The 18,815-nt window shown below is 43.6% G+C and overlaps 1 protein-coding gene across 5 annotated transcripts in view; it reads right to left on the bottom strand.

Moving 5' to 3' along the window:
* The window catches only part of PFT1 (phytochrome and flowering time regulatory protein (PFT1)), a 194,660-nt gene that overhangs the window by 70,534 nt on the left and 105,311 nt on the right, over positions 1-18,815 (bottom strand). For 3 of the 5 annotated variants that reach the window (XM_087689221.1, XM_087689223.1, XM_087689225.1), the window contains 2 exons: positions 17,603-17,837; positions 17,466-17,524 (listed from right to left, as the gene is read on the bottom strand). In XM_087689221.1, the coding sequence (XP_087545347.1) occupies positions 17,466-17,524; positions 17,603-17,837 (294 nt within the window). The remainder of the gene's footprint in view (positions 1-17,465; positions 17,525-17,602; positions 17,838-18,815) is intronic. The other 2 variants (XM_087689222.1, XM_087689224.1) reach the window with 1 other exon arrangement.

Here is an 18,815-nt window from a genome sequence, read left to right as displayed (position 1 = left end):
TTATACTTAGGGCACATAAAGGTGCGTTCACATGTATAGTGTGCGTATACTATATACACGGAGGTTACCGAGCCTTTATATCCCAACAACCTCCTACTTAAAGGTCTGATATGAACCTCTAGCTAACCAACTCCCACTAATCGAATGCAATGCTCGTGTTGAGCTTTGCTTAGACTTTTAGTGAGAATATCTGCAGTGTTATCTTTTGTTTTAATCTTGATCAATGTGATTTAACCATCTTCCAGAATGTGTCTGATGAAGTGATATCGCACATCTATATGCTTTGTACGTGAATTATATATGGCATTCTTAGCCAGATACACGACACTCTGGCAATCACATCCCAAAACTGCAGTACCCATAGACATGTCGAGATCATCTGCAAGTCAGCTGAACCATACAACTTCCTTAGAAGCTTCAGTAGCTGATATGTATTCAGCTTCAGTGGTACTCAATGCAACAATGTTTTGCAACCTGGAACACCAAGAAACAGCCCCACCAACAACTGTAAAGACATACCCGCTGGTGGACCTACGAGTGTCCAAGTCACCTACCATGTCTATATCACAATAACCCTGCAAACTTAGTGCACCATACCCATAGCAAATACTTTCTCTTTGTGTACCCTTAAGGTATCGAAGAATACACTTGACAGCCTCCCAATGTGCTTTGCCAGGATTTGACATAAACCTGCTAACAACTCCCACTGTATGAGCAATGTCTAGACGAGTAGCAACCATAGCATACATAAGAGAGCCACAAGCTGATGCATAAGGAACTCCCTTCATAGCATTTTCTTCCACGTCATCTTTCGGGCTGTTGGCTTTGCTAAGCTTGAGATAAGGAGGTAAGGATACCGCAAAAGGCTTAGCTTCAACCATGTTAAATTTGTCCAGTACCTTTCCAATGTACTTTTCTTGAGATAAAAACAACAATTTCTGCATTCTATCTCTACGAATCCTCATGCCCAAAATATGCTCTGCATTCCCCAAATCTTTCATGGAGAAATCTGATTTCAGCTGATTTTTGAGAGCATCCAAGCTAGTCTTTCTTTTCCCAGCTAGTAATATATCATCCACATAGAAAACAAGTATTATGGGGCTGCCATCTGTATCCTTTTTCATGTACAAGCAATGATTTGCATGGTTGCGTGTAAACTCATGAGATAGCATAAAAGTATCAAACTTTTTGTACCACTGCCGTGGTGCTTGCTTCAGCCCATACAGGCTGTGTTTTAGCTTACACACCATCTGCTCTTTTCCAAGAACTACAAAGCCCTCAGGCTGTTTCATGTAGATTTCCTCATCAATGTCACCATGCAAAAAAGTTGTTTTTACATCCATTTGATACAACTCTAAATCCAAAACAGCAATAAGAGCAAAAAGCACACGTAAAGTGGTCATCTTCACAACAAGTGAGAAGACCTCTTGGAAGTCAATCCCTTCCTTTTGTGCATAACCTTTGGCAACTAGCCTTGCCTTGTACTTGGGTTTCCCATCAACTGTCTTGACTTTGTACACCCATTTGTTTGGAAGTGACTTCCTTCCCTTTGGTAATGACACAAGGTCCCAAGTATCATTCGCATATAGAGATTTAATCTCTTCCTGCATAGCTAGCTTCCACTTACTGCTGAACTCACATGGCTTGGCCTCTTTGTATGTAAGAGGCTCACCCTCATCTGTAAGCATCACATAATGCAAGGAGGGGTCAAACCTATGTGGTTGCCTTCTTACGCGTGTAAACCTGTGTACCCAATGATCAACATTTTCAGGAATTGGGTCTACATCAAGAGGTATATTATTTTCAGTATTCATTTGTTGCTGTAAACCATTTTCAGCATGTTGTTCATGCTGTACAGCACCTTCATTTTCATTTCCAGCACCTGCATTTTCATAATCAGCAAGCCTATCTTCCTGTCCACAACCTCCTTGTGCTTCTATTTGCTGTCCATCATCATTTGGCTCAAAAGTAACCGACTGATCATCAGTTTCAGCCTGTGGTACAGCACCTTGAGGCTCATTTTCTAAAGTTATGGGTGGCTGCAAACTCTGAAATTTCACCTTTTTCAGAACTTCATTAGAGGCTAAAGAGCCTTTTAGCAATTTTACCTCATTAAACACAACATTACGGCTGCGAATAATTTTCTTGGACTGAGGTAACCACACTCTGTAGCCAAATTCACCCTCATCACCATAGCCCATGAAAATGCCTTTGGTGGATTTTGGGTCAAGTTTGTTCCTCAACTCATCCCTAACATGTACAAAAGCATCATAGCCAAATATAGGTAAATGGTCATATGAGACCGATTTGCCAGACCAAACCTCCTTAGGGATGCCATTATTTAAGGACCTATTTGGAGAGCGGTTACAAATGTGAACCGCAGTTCTGAGCGCCTCTCCCCAAAATGCATGAGGGAGATTGGCAGTGGACAGCATGCACTGCACTCTTTCACATAAAGTCCTGTTATATCTTTCAGCCACCCCATTTGAAGGAGGACTATAAGGGGCTATAAGCTCCCCCTTAATACCATGTAAGTCACAAAATGACTTGAATTCAATCGATGTGAACTCACCCCCATTATCAGTTCTCAAGCATTTCAGCTTTCTATCTATTTGAGTGATCACAAATGCATGAAAAGTTTTAAAAACAGCAAACACTTCACTTTTCTTTTTCAACAAGTACACCCAAATCTTCTTGGAGCAATCATCAATAAAGAAGACAAAATATGCAGCACCACACAATGATTTCACGGGCATACTACATACATCAGAATGCACTAAGTACAAGACATTGGACTTACGAGAGACACCAGAGTAAAAGGAATTTTTTATTTGCTTTCCAAACTGACACTCATTACAAAAATCAAGTTTAGAGCCTTTTCCATCAACCCTCTTCAGAGAGGTAAGAACATCAAGTCCTTTTTGGCTCATATGGCCTAATCTCTTATGCCATAACTCCAAGTGGCTGCAAATTTCAGCAACTGCAAGAAACTTCCCATTCAAGGCTTTACAGTGCAAACAATACAATGTGCCCTTCTTGGTTCCTTTTACAATCAGCATGGAACCCTTTTTTACTTTCCACAAACCACCACCAAACAGTGTGGTGTAGCCATGCAACTCAAGGCGACCAACAGATAGTAAACTCTTTTTAATGCCAAGCACATATCTGACATCTTTCAACACAAGCTCTTGACCATTGTCTAAAGACAAGTGTACGGTGCCAATCCCATCAATGCTGCAAGCATGGTTATTTCCAAGGTACACCTTTCCATAACTGCCTGCATTAAACATAGCAAAACACTCCAAGCAAGGAGTTACATGGAAAGAGGCACCAGAGCCTACAATCCAAGTCTGAGTGACACCATCATTAACTGACAAGAGTGCATCAATCACATCAGCCTTGGTAATCTGCATATCCTACATATGACATACAAGGGCATCATAATCAACTGCACATAATACATCAGCCTCTATATCTGAAAGCTCCTCTATGACCACACTGAAGGCCACATTGGCCTTTTCTTTGCCTTTGGATGTCTCCAATGCATCTGTCTTTTCTTCCTTCTTCTTTTTATCTCCTGCATTCTTCTTTTTCTCTTGTTCCTTCTTGTAGTACCTGCAATCAGGTTTCTTGTGGCCCTTCCGACCATAATGATAGCAAGTAATGTCACTCTTATCCTTTCCTTTGCTCTTGCTGTTGTTTCTCTGCCCTGCATATGCATTTTTCTTTTCAACCCTGCCTCTTACATTATAAGCTGAGTTGCTGCCTTCTCCACTAGACATATGTCTAATTTCTTCATTTAAGATAGAACCCCTCACCCCATCATATCAGAGATTGGGGTTATTGTTGAGTGAAACCACCAAGGTCTCCCAACAGTCAAGCAGTGTCATAATCAAAAAGATTGCTCTCAACTTATCATCAAAATCCAAATTTGCATCTTTAAGCTGATTTAGAATCCCTGTAAATGCACTCAAGTGCTCAGCTGCAGGCTTTGACTCATCCAGTCGCATATTCACCAACTTGTGCATTAAATGCACATGATTAAGAAGTGTGGTGATCTCATAAGTAGTCTTCAGCTTCTCCCATATTGCATAACCTATGTCTAAACCATTAATGTCTATTAGAATGTCATCAGTGACACCCATCTTTATGTAATCACAGCATTTTTATTCACTCTGGCCCAATCTGCATCAGACATTAGTGCAGATTTATCTTCCTGCAAGGCATCCTCACAACCCTTCAGGAACAAAATGCCCTGCATACGGTCTTTCCGAAGGTCAAAGCCATGACTATCAAACCGTTTGATCTCCATCAAACTCTCGATGTTTGAACTGCAAGAAGGTGCAGCCATTTTATCATGAACACAAGAGTAAATGCACTAATCTACAGAAGCACAAGCTGAACCAGTAAAGTACCCTGCTGTTTTTCCTCAACCAAAAATAAATCTCTGCTGTTTATACATTAACCAGTCACTGCACGGGAAAAAGATGCAGAAATTTACCAAATTCTGCACAAATTCCCAAAATTTCAAGTCCAAAATTGCATGAATGTCAGTCAATCTGACCCAGCTGAGTAAAGCTTTGCCGATACATGAAAAGCCCCAATATTCTGGGATCCAATGTCAGAAAACTTTACCCAAAAAATGCAAAATTTCGACAAAATTGGCAAAATCCCCAATTTAATTGAGGTCACCGCCGCGATGTCTGCAATTTCTGACTCAAAAGTCAATGACAGGCATGAATTATATCAAATCTGGGAAATGCCCCAAATTTCTAGCTGGAATCCTCACAGATCTGTGATCTGTGCTTCTGGCATGTGAACTCCCGTCACTGGCAAGTAGTAATGAGGGGATTAGAGAAAAAAATTGATTTGTTTTTTAAAAAACAAAGAAACTAATTGGGGGGGGGGGGGGGGGGGGGTGTTTCTCGTTGACCCCCGTTGCGTCACGTCGCCCGCCTGTCCAGTCGCGAACCATCACGCGACCCCGTCACGTCTGACAATTGCCTGCCGGCCGCATGCCAGACAATCGGCCGTCACGCAACGTCTGACGCTTGCCTTTTCGCTGGTTCCGTCCGCCAGTGCTAGTGTCTGTCGCCATTCACGCGACGTCTAACATTTGCCTTTTCACTGCTTCTGTCCGCCAACGCTAGTGTTTGTCGCCCATCACGCGACGTCTAATGCTTGCCTTTTTGCTAGTTCCGTCACGTCAAACCAAACTTGTCAATCTTGGGAAGCGTGCGAGACCTTTGGCTTTGATACCAGTTGTTGGAACTGGAAGGACACAGCTGAGAGAGTTTGAGATCGAGCAAGAGTGAGCGTATGAGTGTGAGGGCTGGAGAGAGTGTGAGCAGAGTGAAAGTCCAAGACGATAAGAGTGTACCAACAATGTGTTGATACACAAAGAATAAAATGTATTTATACTTAGGGCATGTAAAGTGTGCGTTCACATGTACAGTATGCGTGTACTATATACACGAAGGTCATTGAGCATTTATATCCCAACACAACTCGTGCCGAACAATCAATTTCCTTGAACCACGTGCCCCACTCTAGTGGAGGCTATTCACATTCCAGGATGCAAGATGTAAGCTCATGGGGAAACCTGTGATTGCCCGAACAGGCATCTGTTTGGTGTGGAGGCTGCTGATGACGAGAAGGAGCTATGAGACATGCAGGTACGCTTTGCCGCCGTTCTAGACGGAGAGCTCCTTTCCCCCATGGTAGCCCTCGGCAAGACCATAGGGGTGATAGAAGTTTCAAGTGGTACTATCAATGCATCTATCAGCCATGCTAAGAGTCGAGACTCTGTGCACTAGTAGAAACGGGCCGTCTGTGCCATGGGCTACTTGATCACATCCCTCGGAGCTCTCCACTATGGTTGGGCTCCAAAGATAATGTTGAGATGAGGGACCTCAATACTAGCCCACCAGTTAATGTCCACCATGCAACCTGGCCACTGATGTGCAAACACTGCTAGTCTTTCTTCTCCCATCCACTAGGAGGTGTGGTCCGCCACTTGACTCTTCAACTCTTTCTCTATCTGTGTCGTCGTCCACTCCCCTGAGTGAGAGAACTTAAGCAAAAAAGTGTAGTTTGGTTCATCCAATGGTGCTAGTAGACGGACCTTGCCCCTCCTTGACTTATGAACCACAAAGATCCCCACCTCTAGAGGTAGTGGGAACTCTTCGTGCTCCGCAACTCTCAAGTAGGACCATCACCTCCTGTGAGATGAGAGAGGGTAGGTCTAGGAGGGATCGCTTGAACCAGGTGCGGATCAAGGGGGTGCCCGGTACGGGAGGTGGTGGGGGGGAGGATGATCGAGGGATGGTGGGATGGACGGAAGTACATGGCGGGTGTGGGGGAGGGCGGGCATGGGATATGGAGGGTGGTGGGTGTGGAGGCTGTGGGGCCTCAGGAGAGGTAGTCCATGGCACAAGTGGTGGATGTAGGGGGTTGCGGTCCTGCCGGGTGGCACGGGCAGAGGGGGGCTGTGGAGTGCTCTATCGAGGGGGTGTCGCACGCCAACTTGCTTCCTGCTGCCAAGGTTGGATCTGAGACACTGGCTGCACCCCCTTGCCGTCTCTCTCTCTGTCGTCTCTAGACGAGTGTGAAGCCATCAGCGTCCACCTGCGGGCTTGTCGGAGGAGCTACCTTGGCTCCGAAACGCGTGCAACCTACTGCCTAATGCCCAAAGTCATAGCAGCGCAGGCACTGCCTTGGCTGCCCCATCACAATGACCTGCTGCCTAAAGGAGTTCCCGCCCGCCTCAATCTCTAGGAACTATGGGATATTCTTGACTTCTTTCACTGCCACCCGTACCTTTAGGACTCCTACAGCTGTCACTGCATCCGCGAAGGACGTGGGAAGAATAGTGCCGAAAAGCCATCCAAAGTCTTCCACCAACTGGCAATACTCAATTGCCATGCCGGGAAAAAGAAGGGTGACCGGGTGCCGAAGAAACCTCTTGTGGAGTACAAACGCCTCCACTAAAAAAAGCCCCTGTACCAGGGAACCATGTGTATGACCCCCTTCGTGGACGCATATGGTGAACTAGCAAGTAACTCGCATGCTCCGTCTGCCGAGCTGAACCGGACCATGAAGATCCCTTGGCCCAATAAGACTACCTCCTCGATTTGCGTTGTCCCGATGCACAACGTGGAGTGTAGCTAGTCCCGAAGCTGGGCCCTGGCTGGGGAATGTCCTACTACCTGACCATAAATTGTTGTTTCCATTAGCTCCAGCTCCTTAGCTCAGACGCATAAAAGCTGTTCCTTAGAGAGGACTACGCGCAAGATGTTTGACTCGCTGAGTGCGTCGGCGTCTGACCAGAGGTTTCCATCGCATATCCCTTCTGAGAGAACTACCAATCACGTCGCGGTGCTACCGAAGGGGAGGAGTTGCTGCAAATGGAGGGAGCAACTCGAGGGTGGCGGGATCAATGGCAGGGGGGGGGGGGGAAGTCGTGTGGGCAGTCAGGTGGGGGTCGTGGGGTGTGGCCAGTCGTGTGGGCAACGGACAGGGCGGGGACGGGCCGACAAGGCGGAGCGAGGTGACGAATAGAGCGGGGACGGGATGACGAGCTACAAGTGAGGGCCCAGACGGGGGCCGCAAGCGAAGAACGGGGGGGCACCAACCAAGGCGATGGGTGGGGCGAGCGCGGGCGTGAGGGAGTAGTCGGGGGGTGGGGGTAGCAGGCGACGCGACGGCAAGTTTCAATTTGTGTTTGAGTTTATGTGTTTGAGTTTTTGAGTTTTACGTTTAGGGTTTGAGTTTTGCCCTCTGTGTCTATGTCTCTGTCTGTCTCTTTGTATTTCTATCGTGGTCATACACTCTGTGTGTCCTCAGTGCAAACCCTAGCAGTTTTCTTTGCACACCCCTCTCTTCACTAAACAAGATGAGTTCACTGCTCTAAACATGTATCATAAAGTTGAGGGTCAAACCCAAGCATAGTCACCAGAAATGTTTCATCCTCTTTTGTGCTTCGAGGTTTCAAGCTTTTGTTTCATTCGTTACCTCGAAGTTTCAAGTATTATTATTATTATTATTATTACTATTAACATTAAAAAAGAAATAGATCGATTTATTGAAAATCCTCCTAGATCCTAGAGTCAAAAGACTAAAGCCTAAAACAAAAGCATTCATTTCACCTACTCATTTAGAAATTCAGATTCATGATTTCCAAATCACAACATAAAGGCTACAACATCTTGATAATACATAATGTAAAGTAAATATGAAACAGATGTTTACGAGTGGAATCCTTGTGTGGAATCCTTGTGAGGAGCCATTTGTTCCTCGACCAAGTGGCAGCCCAAGGTAGAGGAGGTGGTGAAGGAGAAGTGTATGGAAGAGGTGGAGAAGGAGAAAGAACAGGAAGAGATGAGATGGAGTTTTGAGGACTAGGAGGACAGGGAGATGTAGGAGGAGAAGGTGATGGTGAGCACAAGGAGGCTGTGGAAAACATGGGAGCAAAACACCTCTCATGTTCTCTTTCTTAAGAAGCCCTAAAAAAAATCAATTTCACAAAAAAAAAAAAAAAAAAAAACTTTCATAACCCCAATTCACAACTGAAACGGAGTGTTTTGTGTGTTTCGACATTTCGTATTACATCAAGGTAAAACAAGGTTTTTGGCTGATACGAGCCAAGCAGTGTTACTTGACTTATCAATGGCAATTCTACTGTACACATGAGATGCATGAGTTGCCTCATCTGTCTGTGCTAGATTGCAGGCCCTCAAGAGATCCAAGTATGCAATAATCACCCAACCCGTCTCGCAAACTACTCCAACTAGCTCATCTCTCATCTCTACTCGAAGGCATCTCTAATTGTCCAACTGCTGTCACTCAAATTCTCTCAACAAAAGTAGTGGCGCCACCCCCACATCTTAGATAACTTTCCACTTATGGACATGTACTAATTCTATCCTATACCTAAACAATGCTGCCTCATGTACATCAATATGTAAGTGGTAGGACCTCCACTCTTGTAAAGCTAAACACACATACAGCCTTACTTAAGGACTAGGTCTATCAAGTTATGGTGATCTGTGGATGTGTCCAGTGTACCAATATGAAAAACAAGTCCTTATACAACTAACAAGAAGCACCAAGTTACTAACTCCTCAAGTTCTATGTGTTGTGGCTTTCCAGAACATACCAAACAATGTAGATAGTATCTAATTCTACCACCATTAAATATGACAATTGCATATCTCCATCAAAACAAGAACACATCTGCCTGCATCTTATACATCCCCCCTCCTTTGGACCATGCACCGTGTGCTATGAGACTATAGAACCATAATGTTCCATATATATTAGGTCCCAACATAGCCATAAGATACAACCATATGCAATATTGTATCCACATGATAAAGCCATAAAGATACACCAGCTTCAAGATTCTTAGGGCCTAGAGTAGGGTCAAAGGATCCATCCCCATAAGACATAAAAGCATCCATCAAGTATACATAAGTAACCATAAGCACGTCCATAAAACCATTAGATGACCATAAGTACACCTAAATTGTTCCATCTATGGTGCCATATCAACCCCCTTTTGTCTCAATGACAAAATCTACCTCCATGAAGTTGCTGAGGCCAACTGCACAAATCTCTTTCCCCTACGTGCTTTAGCTCTAGCCTTAGCAAGTTATTTTGTTCCATCCTTGGATTTCCATCATGGACACCCGCAACATTGGTCACAACCTTGGATCACTTAGTGACTAGGTGTGAGTGTGAATGTGAATTTAGACAAGGATCACTAAGAACTCTATAAAAAGGACTCTGTGGCTCGTTTGTACCACATTGAGTATGATCTCCGCACTTGGACTCTAGGCCCAATGGGCACCATGTCCATAGTCCTCAGGATGGTTGTGTTGGTACTATGGGAAAAAATCTCTTATGATGTGATTGCTAACTAGTTTATGAATTTTATTTCCAAATACCCAACGCAAGTACACACGCATGTGTGTTTAGAACATTGGCTTCACACAAAATGTGTGTGCATACAAAGGCAAAGGAGAGGACACCCTCTCGTGTGTCAACGATTTCAAGTGTTTTCTTTCCATGCAAATCTTCTTAGTCTCTTTCACTCTTCTTTGACATAGTTACTCTCGTACATAGAACGGACAAGTCCGTACCATACAGTACTATACGAATTCATATGAATTCATACATTAAAAATGATGTATTTTTTATGCCACGTCTAGCCACGTTCCCGCATCTGGACATCTCCCACTGTGTGTTTTTGGCCCATTAGTCGCCTATACATGGCACTTTGGAGTCTTCCTAGGCCTTGGATCACATTCCACACCCAGCCCCTTGGATTCTATACTCCAACCAGCCCGCTTTTGACTATTTGACTTGGGCCTTGGATGCTCTTAGGCCTCTCTTCTTCCACACTCTCCTCTCTTTTTCCACCTTGGATCCCTCTTTTCTAGCCTATAAAAGGTGCTCCTCCTCTCCATCCTTCCACACTAAATCAACAAGCATTCTCAAGCCCCTCTCTTTTCAAGCAAGCTATCTATCTATCAAGCCTATCCAACACCCTCTCTATCTAAGTTTGAAGTCTATCCCACCCCTTCTCTCTCTACCTTTCAAGCCTCTTAACTCTCCCTCTCCCTCTCAAGGCTCAAGTCTCTCAGTATCCCTCTCTCTGTCAAGCCTCTCTCTCGCTCTCCTCTCCACCACTCGGATCCAAAACTTCCAACTTTCAAGCTTGAAGCCTTGGACCTCCATCAACATCATGACTCATGAGAAGCACGAGACCTTACATTTGCACACCATTCATATAGAAAGGGACATAAAGAAGTCGAACTCCCCCCATTGGAGGTGCAAGTATTGCAGGAAGCGCTACACAAGTGGTGTGACCCGATTTCTCCAACATCTTTCAAAAACAAGAAGGCAAGTTGCTCCATGCAAGGAAATCCCTCAAAACATCACGGACAACATTCTTGCCAAGATGAGAGGGGATTCCACCCGAGGAGAAGGAAGTGGCGTATCACCACAAATACTTATTCCTATTCATGAGGAAGAATCAAATGTGGGTGTATCTTCAATCGATGCAAGTGAGGCCTCCACCATTGGTGGTGCCAGCTCCACATCTGCATCCGACTCCAGCAAAAGACAAAGAGTGGAGGCTCATGCCACACCGGAGAGGTAATCCTCACAAGGAGCCACCAACCAACGCACACTCGACTTCTACCAAATACCAGCTACCCTCCCCACCACCAGGCCCCCACTAGCCCAACCGGCCTCCCGACCCCCGGGAACCACCTTAGAAATAGCCACAGCGAGAGATAAAGCCCGGCGCCCACGGCCCGCCGGCCCCTGCCCCCACAAAAGACACATGTTGAAGATACAAGGGATACTACGCCGCCATCGGAGGGCCCTACCCCGCCGCTTTAGTCTCTCCATGCTAGACCGACCCATGAGGGACATCCTAGGATGAAGACCCCAGGAGCAGTTCCACACCGCACTGGGAGTACCTCTAGATTGTATCTAGTCCAAATATCATTTTGTACCTACTCAATTTAGTTCAACATAGCATAAACAGTAGCTTCACTGGGACTTTTGAAATCTCCCAGACATTTGTATGCAACATTTTGGTCTCATAGGCCAACTTGGCTTGTTGTAGACGTTAATATAACTTTCTTTCTTTCTTCTCTCTCTCTCTCTCTCTCTCTCTCTCTCTCTCTCTCTCTCTCTCAAGCTTCAAGTTCTATACCTGGATCAGCTATCTTTCTTAGAGAAAGGCAATGACTTGGAGACATTGAAATTACATGCACAGTGATTGAGTGCAATCTTGCATTCAATGTCCTGAAGCAAGAGTAATGGAAGAAGATGGTAAAAGCCATTCCCAATGTGGGTCCATGTGAAGGATGGACAGGTGTCACATATAATGACATGAGGACGACAAAGATTGATGAAAAGAAGGGGAGAATTGATAGAGCCCTTAATCCTGTTCGGGCCACATGGACAAAATATGGTTGCTCCATTCTCACCAATGGAATGAGTGATCATAAGAAATGGGGTATCATCAAGATGCTTGTCTCATGTCTACTTGGCACTCACTTTTTTACAAGGCACATACAAAATCTTTTCAAGCATGATAATTTTCTCATTTACTGTAACAATGGAAATCTGTCCAATGCCTTGGATTGCATACGAAGCATTATAAGCACATATAGCTGATCCCCCCCTTTGTACATTTCCATATAATACAAACAAGTTACAAAAGAATGTTATGTGCTTGGAGGCACCGCTATCAAAATACCATATATTGCTATTTTCAGTCATTGATAAGCCATGTGTATAGGAAAAAGGATCGTAGGAACAACACACAATAAAAGCATAAAAATGGCCAATGTCCAAACTTGCTAAATCTGCTTCCACATCCTTCACACTTTAAAATTTTCAGCAACAATCATGCCCAATTCCTTATTCTCTTCACTAGCAATCGTCATTCTACATTCCACAATAATAAGCCCCTTCTTTTGGCAATAATTGTATCTCTTCTTTTTGGCACCCTCATCCTTGGTACTTGAAGGTTTTGGGCGCTCCAATTGGCAGGAACCTTCCACTTTAGTGCACACTAGCGTGAACAATACTGAGATAGGTGACCTTCCCAAAAGGGAGATTTAGTGCTCCCCACCAAATTTCTAACTTGCTGCATAGACTCAACCAAATTGTCAATCGATGTTATTGCACATGCACAATGTTATGAGCATGTATATTTGTAATGCTTAGCTTTGGCATTATTAAGTTGTGCACTGGCATTATTAAGTTGTGCACATGAGAGGTACACATGTAAAATGCAAGTCAGTCAAGTCATAGTGATAACCTCAGTCACTCAAGTGAGCATTGGGAGACATTGGTAAAAGTTGTACAAAGTTATGTCAGGCAAGCAATTGTCGGCACTAAGTGTTAGTTTGTGGTCTAGGCCATTAATTGCGCCATTAACTATCTAATGGTCACATTATGGAACTAGACATTAATTAATAAAGTCAGACATTAATTAATAAAGTCATGCTAGTCCAAGGCCAATTAATGTTCAGACCATTAAATGTCCCATGCCAGCTAGCACATTAATTATTAATGGGTACCAGCCAAATATTGGGCAGGATCAAATGGGTAATTGATTAATAGTCAAAAATGCGAATTATGAAAATTCATTAATTAACGCTGAAATTTTGGATTAGAAGGCTCTCAAGTGGCAAAGCAAGCTGTCACTTGTCAAAATTACCCATGCAAACTAAGTGACAGCTGTTTCGGGGACTCACTGAGCATCATTTGAGCCATTTTGAGCTAAATGGAGACAGAGAGACAAGGAGAGTGCTGCTATAGGCTATAGAAACTGCCAGCACTCCCAAGGCATTTCCAGCCAGTCCAGAGGAGAGTGCTGGCCTCTTCAAAGCAGGGCAAGAGACAACATTAGGAGGCTCAAAAGCAACAATTGACAGCATATTTGTTGTCCCTGATCAGGGCAGCAGCTGGTTTAAGCACACTTGTGCAGGAAAAATTTGAGAAATTCCCTCTACAACTTTCTCTCTCATCCTCTAACAATCCCTCAGCCATTTCTAGCTTAGAGTGAGGAGTAATTGCACAAATCGCTACTGAAACCCTACTTTACAGGATAAATTAGGGTGTCCATAGCCATCTCAAGATCCATTCTCAATTATTGAAGACCTAAGTACTCAGTGTAGCAATTGAAGGAATTAACTTGCAGCTACCAAGGGGTAGCCCATTCTCCATGCGAGTGATTGAAGACCCAAACTGAGCCCAGATTGTTGTACAATCAAGGGCAAATTGCGCCCATCCAATGCTTTGGTCAATTATGACAGCCATTTGTATTGAAGATTGAGGGAGATCAGCCAATATCTATTTGTACTTCAACCTTATAGCAATACAAGATAAAGAAATACCACAAGGGGCGCCAATAGTTGGGGCCAATCAAGTGTCAATTGCCCAAGATTAAGAGGTAAAGTGTGTATCTCCAGATTTGTGTATTTGATGCTTGCTGTAATTTGAGTTAAATCAACATATCACCACCCTTGCCAAGAAGGAAGGCTAGTTTCACACAACCTGTTCAGATTTGACTGTCGGGCTACACGCGGAAGCGCAGGCTTAAGCAGATTGCCAATAGACATGGCTGCCAATGCACAGACTCTTCAAACACGACTATTGGGCTATAGCAACACACACGCTACAAGCAAGCAAGTCAAGAGATGGGGCTCGAACAGACGATGTAGATGTCGAGACTCCACAAGCACAGCTGAAACTTGTATAGCAATAGCCCATAGGGAGGAAAGCCACTAAGCTCAAATGACAGCTAGGACGGTGGTAGCTCAAACGCTGAGTGGCAGCTGAAAAAAGGTATGGCTCTGATGCCATTGTTAGGTTAGGATTCAGTAGCACACACTCTCTCATAGTGAACAAGCGAACACTAAGACTGAACAGAGTTGTAGAATGTCGCATCCACTAATGTGAGAATGATAATGATAGTACAATCCCCAAGGTACTAAAATAGCACACCCATTGATGGCGAGTGTCCATCCAAGGGGAAAAAACCCTTCTCCAACTAGAAGGTAAAAAGTGTCCATGGATAGGAGTGTTTTTATACCAAAACTATGGAGGACCACAATAAGTGCAACAAAGAAATGTTAAGGTATACAAAAAGAAACATAAAATTTATGACAACATGAAGAACACAGTCTAAACAATGTTCAACAGGCATGAACAACTATGAAGATGTAATAATACAATGTGGGGCCTCAAATCTCTCTGTCTCAAGGACTAGGGATTAGGTGAGCTAAGAGTGATATTGGAGATGCTAAGAAACAGCTCAAGATTGTCCTACACATGACAAACCCCGAAACGCAGTAGAAGCAGTCATCAGTGATAATGATGTCATCTGCAGCAGTGGAGGGAGCAAAATGCAGTTCTCTGGGCAGCAAGATATCTAGGAGAGACTAGGCAACAAAAACACAGGCATGTTGGCTGAGATGACAGCATCACAAGCAGCAAATGATGACAAGGTAATGACAAACAATAGGGGTGCCTCAAAACTGATGAAATACAGGCTGGGACTGGAAAATGCAGCTGCTGTAATGATGGCGACAGGGTAACAGATGTCATCTAGGCTGGTTGGCACCCTTCAGGGACAACACCAGGGCGCATTTCCAGGAAGCTGGGTGATGCAGTTGCATGGCTGGAGGACAACAGAGAATGACTGTCACAACAGGTGGGAACCTCCAAAATCAAACAAGCTCCTCTGGGATGATGGCAGCTGCACTCCAAGAGGGCACTGGCAGCAGGTTGGAGAAGGCTGGCTGAATAATGATCAAGGATAAGTGGAATGCTCACAATAAGCTATCTTATCAAGGATTTTCAGACATTTTCAATGCTTGCTGGGGTTGTCTTAAGGAGAATAAATTAGGCATTAACACATGCAAATTTGAGATTAATGCATCTCTTCATATTGGTGGCTCAACATGTGCATGTGCTTTCACTAAATTGCGATTGGATACATCTTGAGCATATCTTCAAAGCACTTTGTGATTGACCCTGCTTGGGTGTACTTTTTGCTTCATTTTATTGCAGAAGGAAACCAGCACTAGTACCTAGGAAGTGATTCACAAGTCAATGCCTTAGCATATTCAAGATTCAATGGCTTGGGACATGGTCGCACCGTTTTCTTTGGCATTGCATGCCCTTTTGAATGCCACCTATGGTTCAAGACCACTATATGGTCTTCTTGGAGCTTTAAGTAGCTCTTTCTTGGCCTATCTTGGACATCGGTGAGCTACTACATGTTTCTTCATCCTATGCTTCATCCCTAAAGCTCTTCTTTGTGCCATCTCTGAGGCATGTCCAATTTTTGTGACACTAGGGCATCCATGTTCCAACACTTGTTGAATTATGTGTATCATTAATCAGCATTTAGTGAGCAGGGCATCCATGTTCCAACACTTTGTTGACTTACATGTATCATTAATCAGCATTTAATGAGTATAAGAGGCACCATTAGAACTATAGAAGTAACAAATAAAGCGTTTTTAGGATTCCTCTTGGGAGGCACTTATAGCAAGTCCTCCATGTTCCAACACTTTGTTGACTTACATCTATCATTAATCAGCATTTAATGCGTATCAAGAGGCACCATTAGAACTATGCAAGTAACAAAGAAAGACTTTTTAGGATTCCTCTTGGGAGGCACTTATAGCAAATCCTCCAGGCTCCTTTCCATGCCAACACTCTCAAGTCTCACACCACCTGCAGCCTGTAAGGCATTTAGCACCCCTACACCTGATGCTTCACACTCTCTTGCTATCTCAACTCTAGCTTATTGTAACTGTACTATGTGGCTTGCTTTGGGTAACAACCCATGATCTTCATAACTATTGAGTTGCCTTTTATTGTCCTCATTGCTCTTGTTTGTGGTTTACATTGTCTTGTTACTAACTATGTTCATGATCTTGTGATGTTGTAAAGAGACAAACTATACATTCCTTTTAATTCACCGTTGATTTCAATGGTAATTTGTGGTCTGTTCATATGTCTATAATGAGGTTTTTCCCAAAGCCGAATTCTAAAGAGCATGTCAGTTTCATCTTAAGAAGATCACCTCTAGCACAACTATTGCTTATTCTGACATTGATGGAGCTATCAAATAGAGTTACCCTTACGATTCATTTGGAACTGTTGATGGTTTTATGTTTGGAGTCTCAAAGACTATAGAGTTGTTCTGGCTGCAAGTTTAACCTACTTTCTTCTGAGCTTTTTAAGGAGGTTAGGAGTATGTCATGCCATCAAGGCAAGCTAAGTGTGGATCACATTTTTGTCTAGTTGACCCTTCCAGGGGCAGGGACCAGAGGGACATACAATTAGATCAAATACTAGTGTCAGCAAGCTAGGATAGCCATGGACGCTCACTCTTGGGATGGGACACCAGAATAATGTCCACCAACCTGTACTTGAAAGCTTCCTAGCTTGTGGCTCTGTGAGGATTTTGAGTCTAGATCAACAAATGGTGACAACTTAATCTGCACCCCTGACCTGGTCCTTGAATGTTGTAGAGTTATGTTTTACTCAAGTTTGCTGCTTTTGCAGCTCTTTTATGTTCTCAAGTCAACTGGGCTCTTGACAGCATTCAGCTTGCTGCTTGTTACTCATCAAATTCCAGGTAGCAGTTCGTAGATCTATGGCACATCCTCACTTAGTTTGCCTGCACTGACTTTGAATGTATGGGAGCCTGCCTCTCAACTCTATCCATGAAAACACTGTCTTAGTTTCTGTTTGGCAAATCAACCCTCTAAATTTCAGAGAACACAGGCAGATAAGACCTTGATTTTGTCAGACTCAGGTTCATCAGTTTCTCAAAATCCAAACATAGTTTTTGTCAATTTATCAATTTCAGCATAAGGGACAGTATAAATTCTAGAATATGTAAGAGTTTCACATACCGACTTAACAGAGTGTGCAGCCATGACTCCGTTTGCTCCCTGGCGCCCTACTACACCTGCTACAAGCACCACTAGTTCATTCTAGATCATGTAAATTATAAAAATCATTTTTGTAGTAAAAGTAGTGTTCTATAGACCTGATGTCACTGTTGTAGCTCTGACATTCAATGCAGGTGATTGCACTGCCATAGGTCCTGATGTAACAGTAGTAGGTTCAACCTTAGGTAAGCCTACAGGAGGAACTGCAGCTGATGAACCGGTAGAGCGGGTTAGAGAAAGCCGAGCCTCTATAAAACTCTCAGATAAAAGAACCATATGATAAGGATACTTCGTATCCACAGGTGAATCTGTTGCCCGAGCATTCCGCTTAGCCTGTTTTAAATAAAGAAGTTTATTGAACAGTAAATGGAGGTAAACAAACGTGTATTGAGGGTGCAATGCAAAGTTCAGCACAACATGCTCACAAGTCAGAAGCACAGAGGACTTAGTTGTGACTACCCTTCAACATCTATCATGTGTGTCGAAATAACAAAGGTTATGCAATCCTCTGAATCCTGACTGCTCAAGACGTTTGCACAACTATTGATGATACTATTACAAACAAGCATCACATTTCTGTTGCTTTAAAATGAAATGCATTCTAACTTAGAAGCACCTACTAAAAGTACTTCAACAAGCCACTCCCTCTAGAGAGTAAAAATTGTAACACACTCAAAAAAGTTTGTCAATGCCCACAAACAATAATAATAATACAAGTATTTACACTTCTTTTGAACTTCTCATTCCACATTCCAAGACACCCGGTCCCTGTCGTAATGGCTCAGGGATGTGTCTTTGAATGTGAAAACTTTGCGAAAGTCATTTTATGAACAGTATAATGAAAGAGGTGACCAGAATTAATGAACTTAGGGAAGACTTGCACACTCCCTAACATGCGTCAGTGTCTGCCTGTGCATCTCTCCATATACATACGGGTTCATAAGTTTGTCAATTTGTCTATCTATTCATCTCTCTTGTGTCTGTCTATACATACATAGATATATGGACGCATACATCCTCATACACATATCGAGATACAAACAAAGGCACAGTATGACATCTTAACACTTTTATACGAGTAAAAAAAACAGCAATTGAAATTGTGGGTATATGGCTTGAATGAGGATAGCCAGGAACATACAAAATTTGGAATCTAGAACACAGTACATGGTAGCTGCCAGGAATCTGGTTCCCGCACTACAGAAAGAGCTGCTGCCTCACCACCCCCTCCCCTTCCCATGAGATGCTCCCTCCCTCTCACCCTCCAGCTCGCTTACATCTTGCCCTTGCCCTGTCCCCTCTCCTTAGCTT

The sequence above is a fragment of the Lygodium microphyllum genome, chromosome 12, assembly GCF_053477565.2.
Source record: "Lygodium microphyllum isolate KBCC chromosome 12, Lygodium_microphyllum_v1.1.10, whole genome shotgun sequence".
NCBI classification, from domain to species: Eukaryota; Viridiplantae; Streptophyta; class Polypodiopsida; order Schizaeales; family Lygodiaceae; genus Lygodium; species Lygodium microphyllum.
This window is presented reverse-complemented; position numbering and strand designations above follow the sequence as displayed.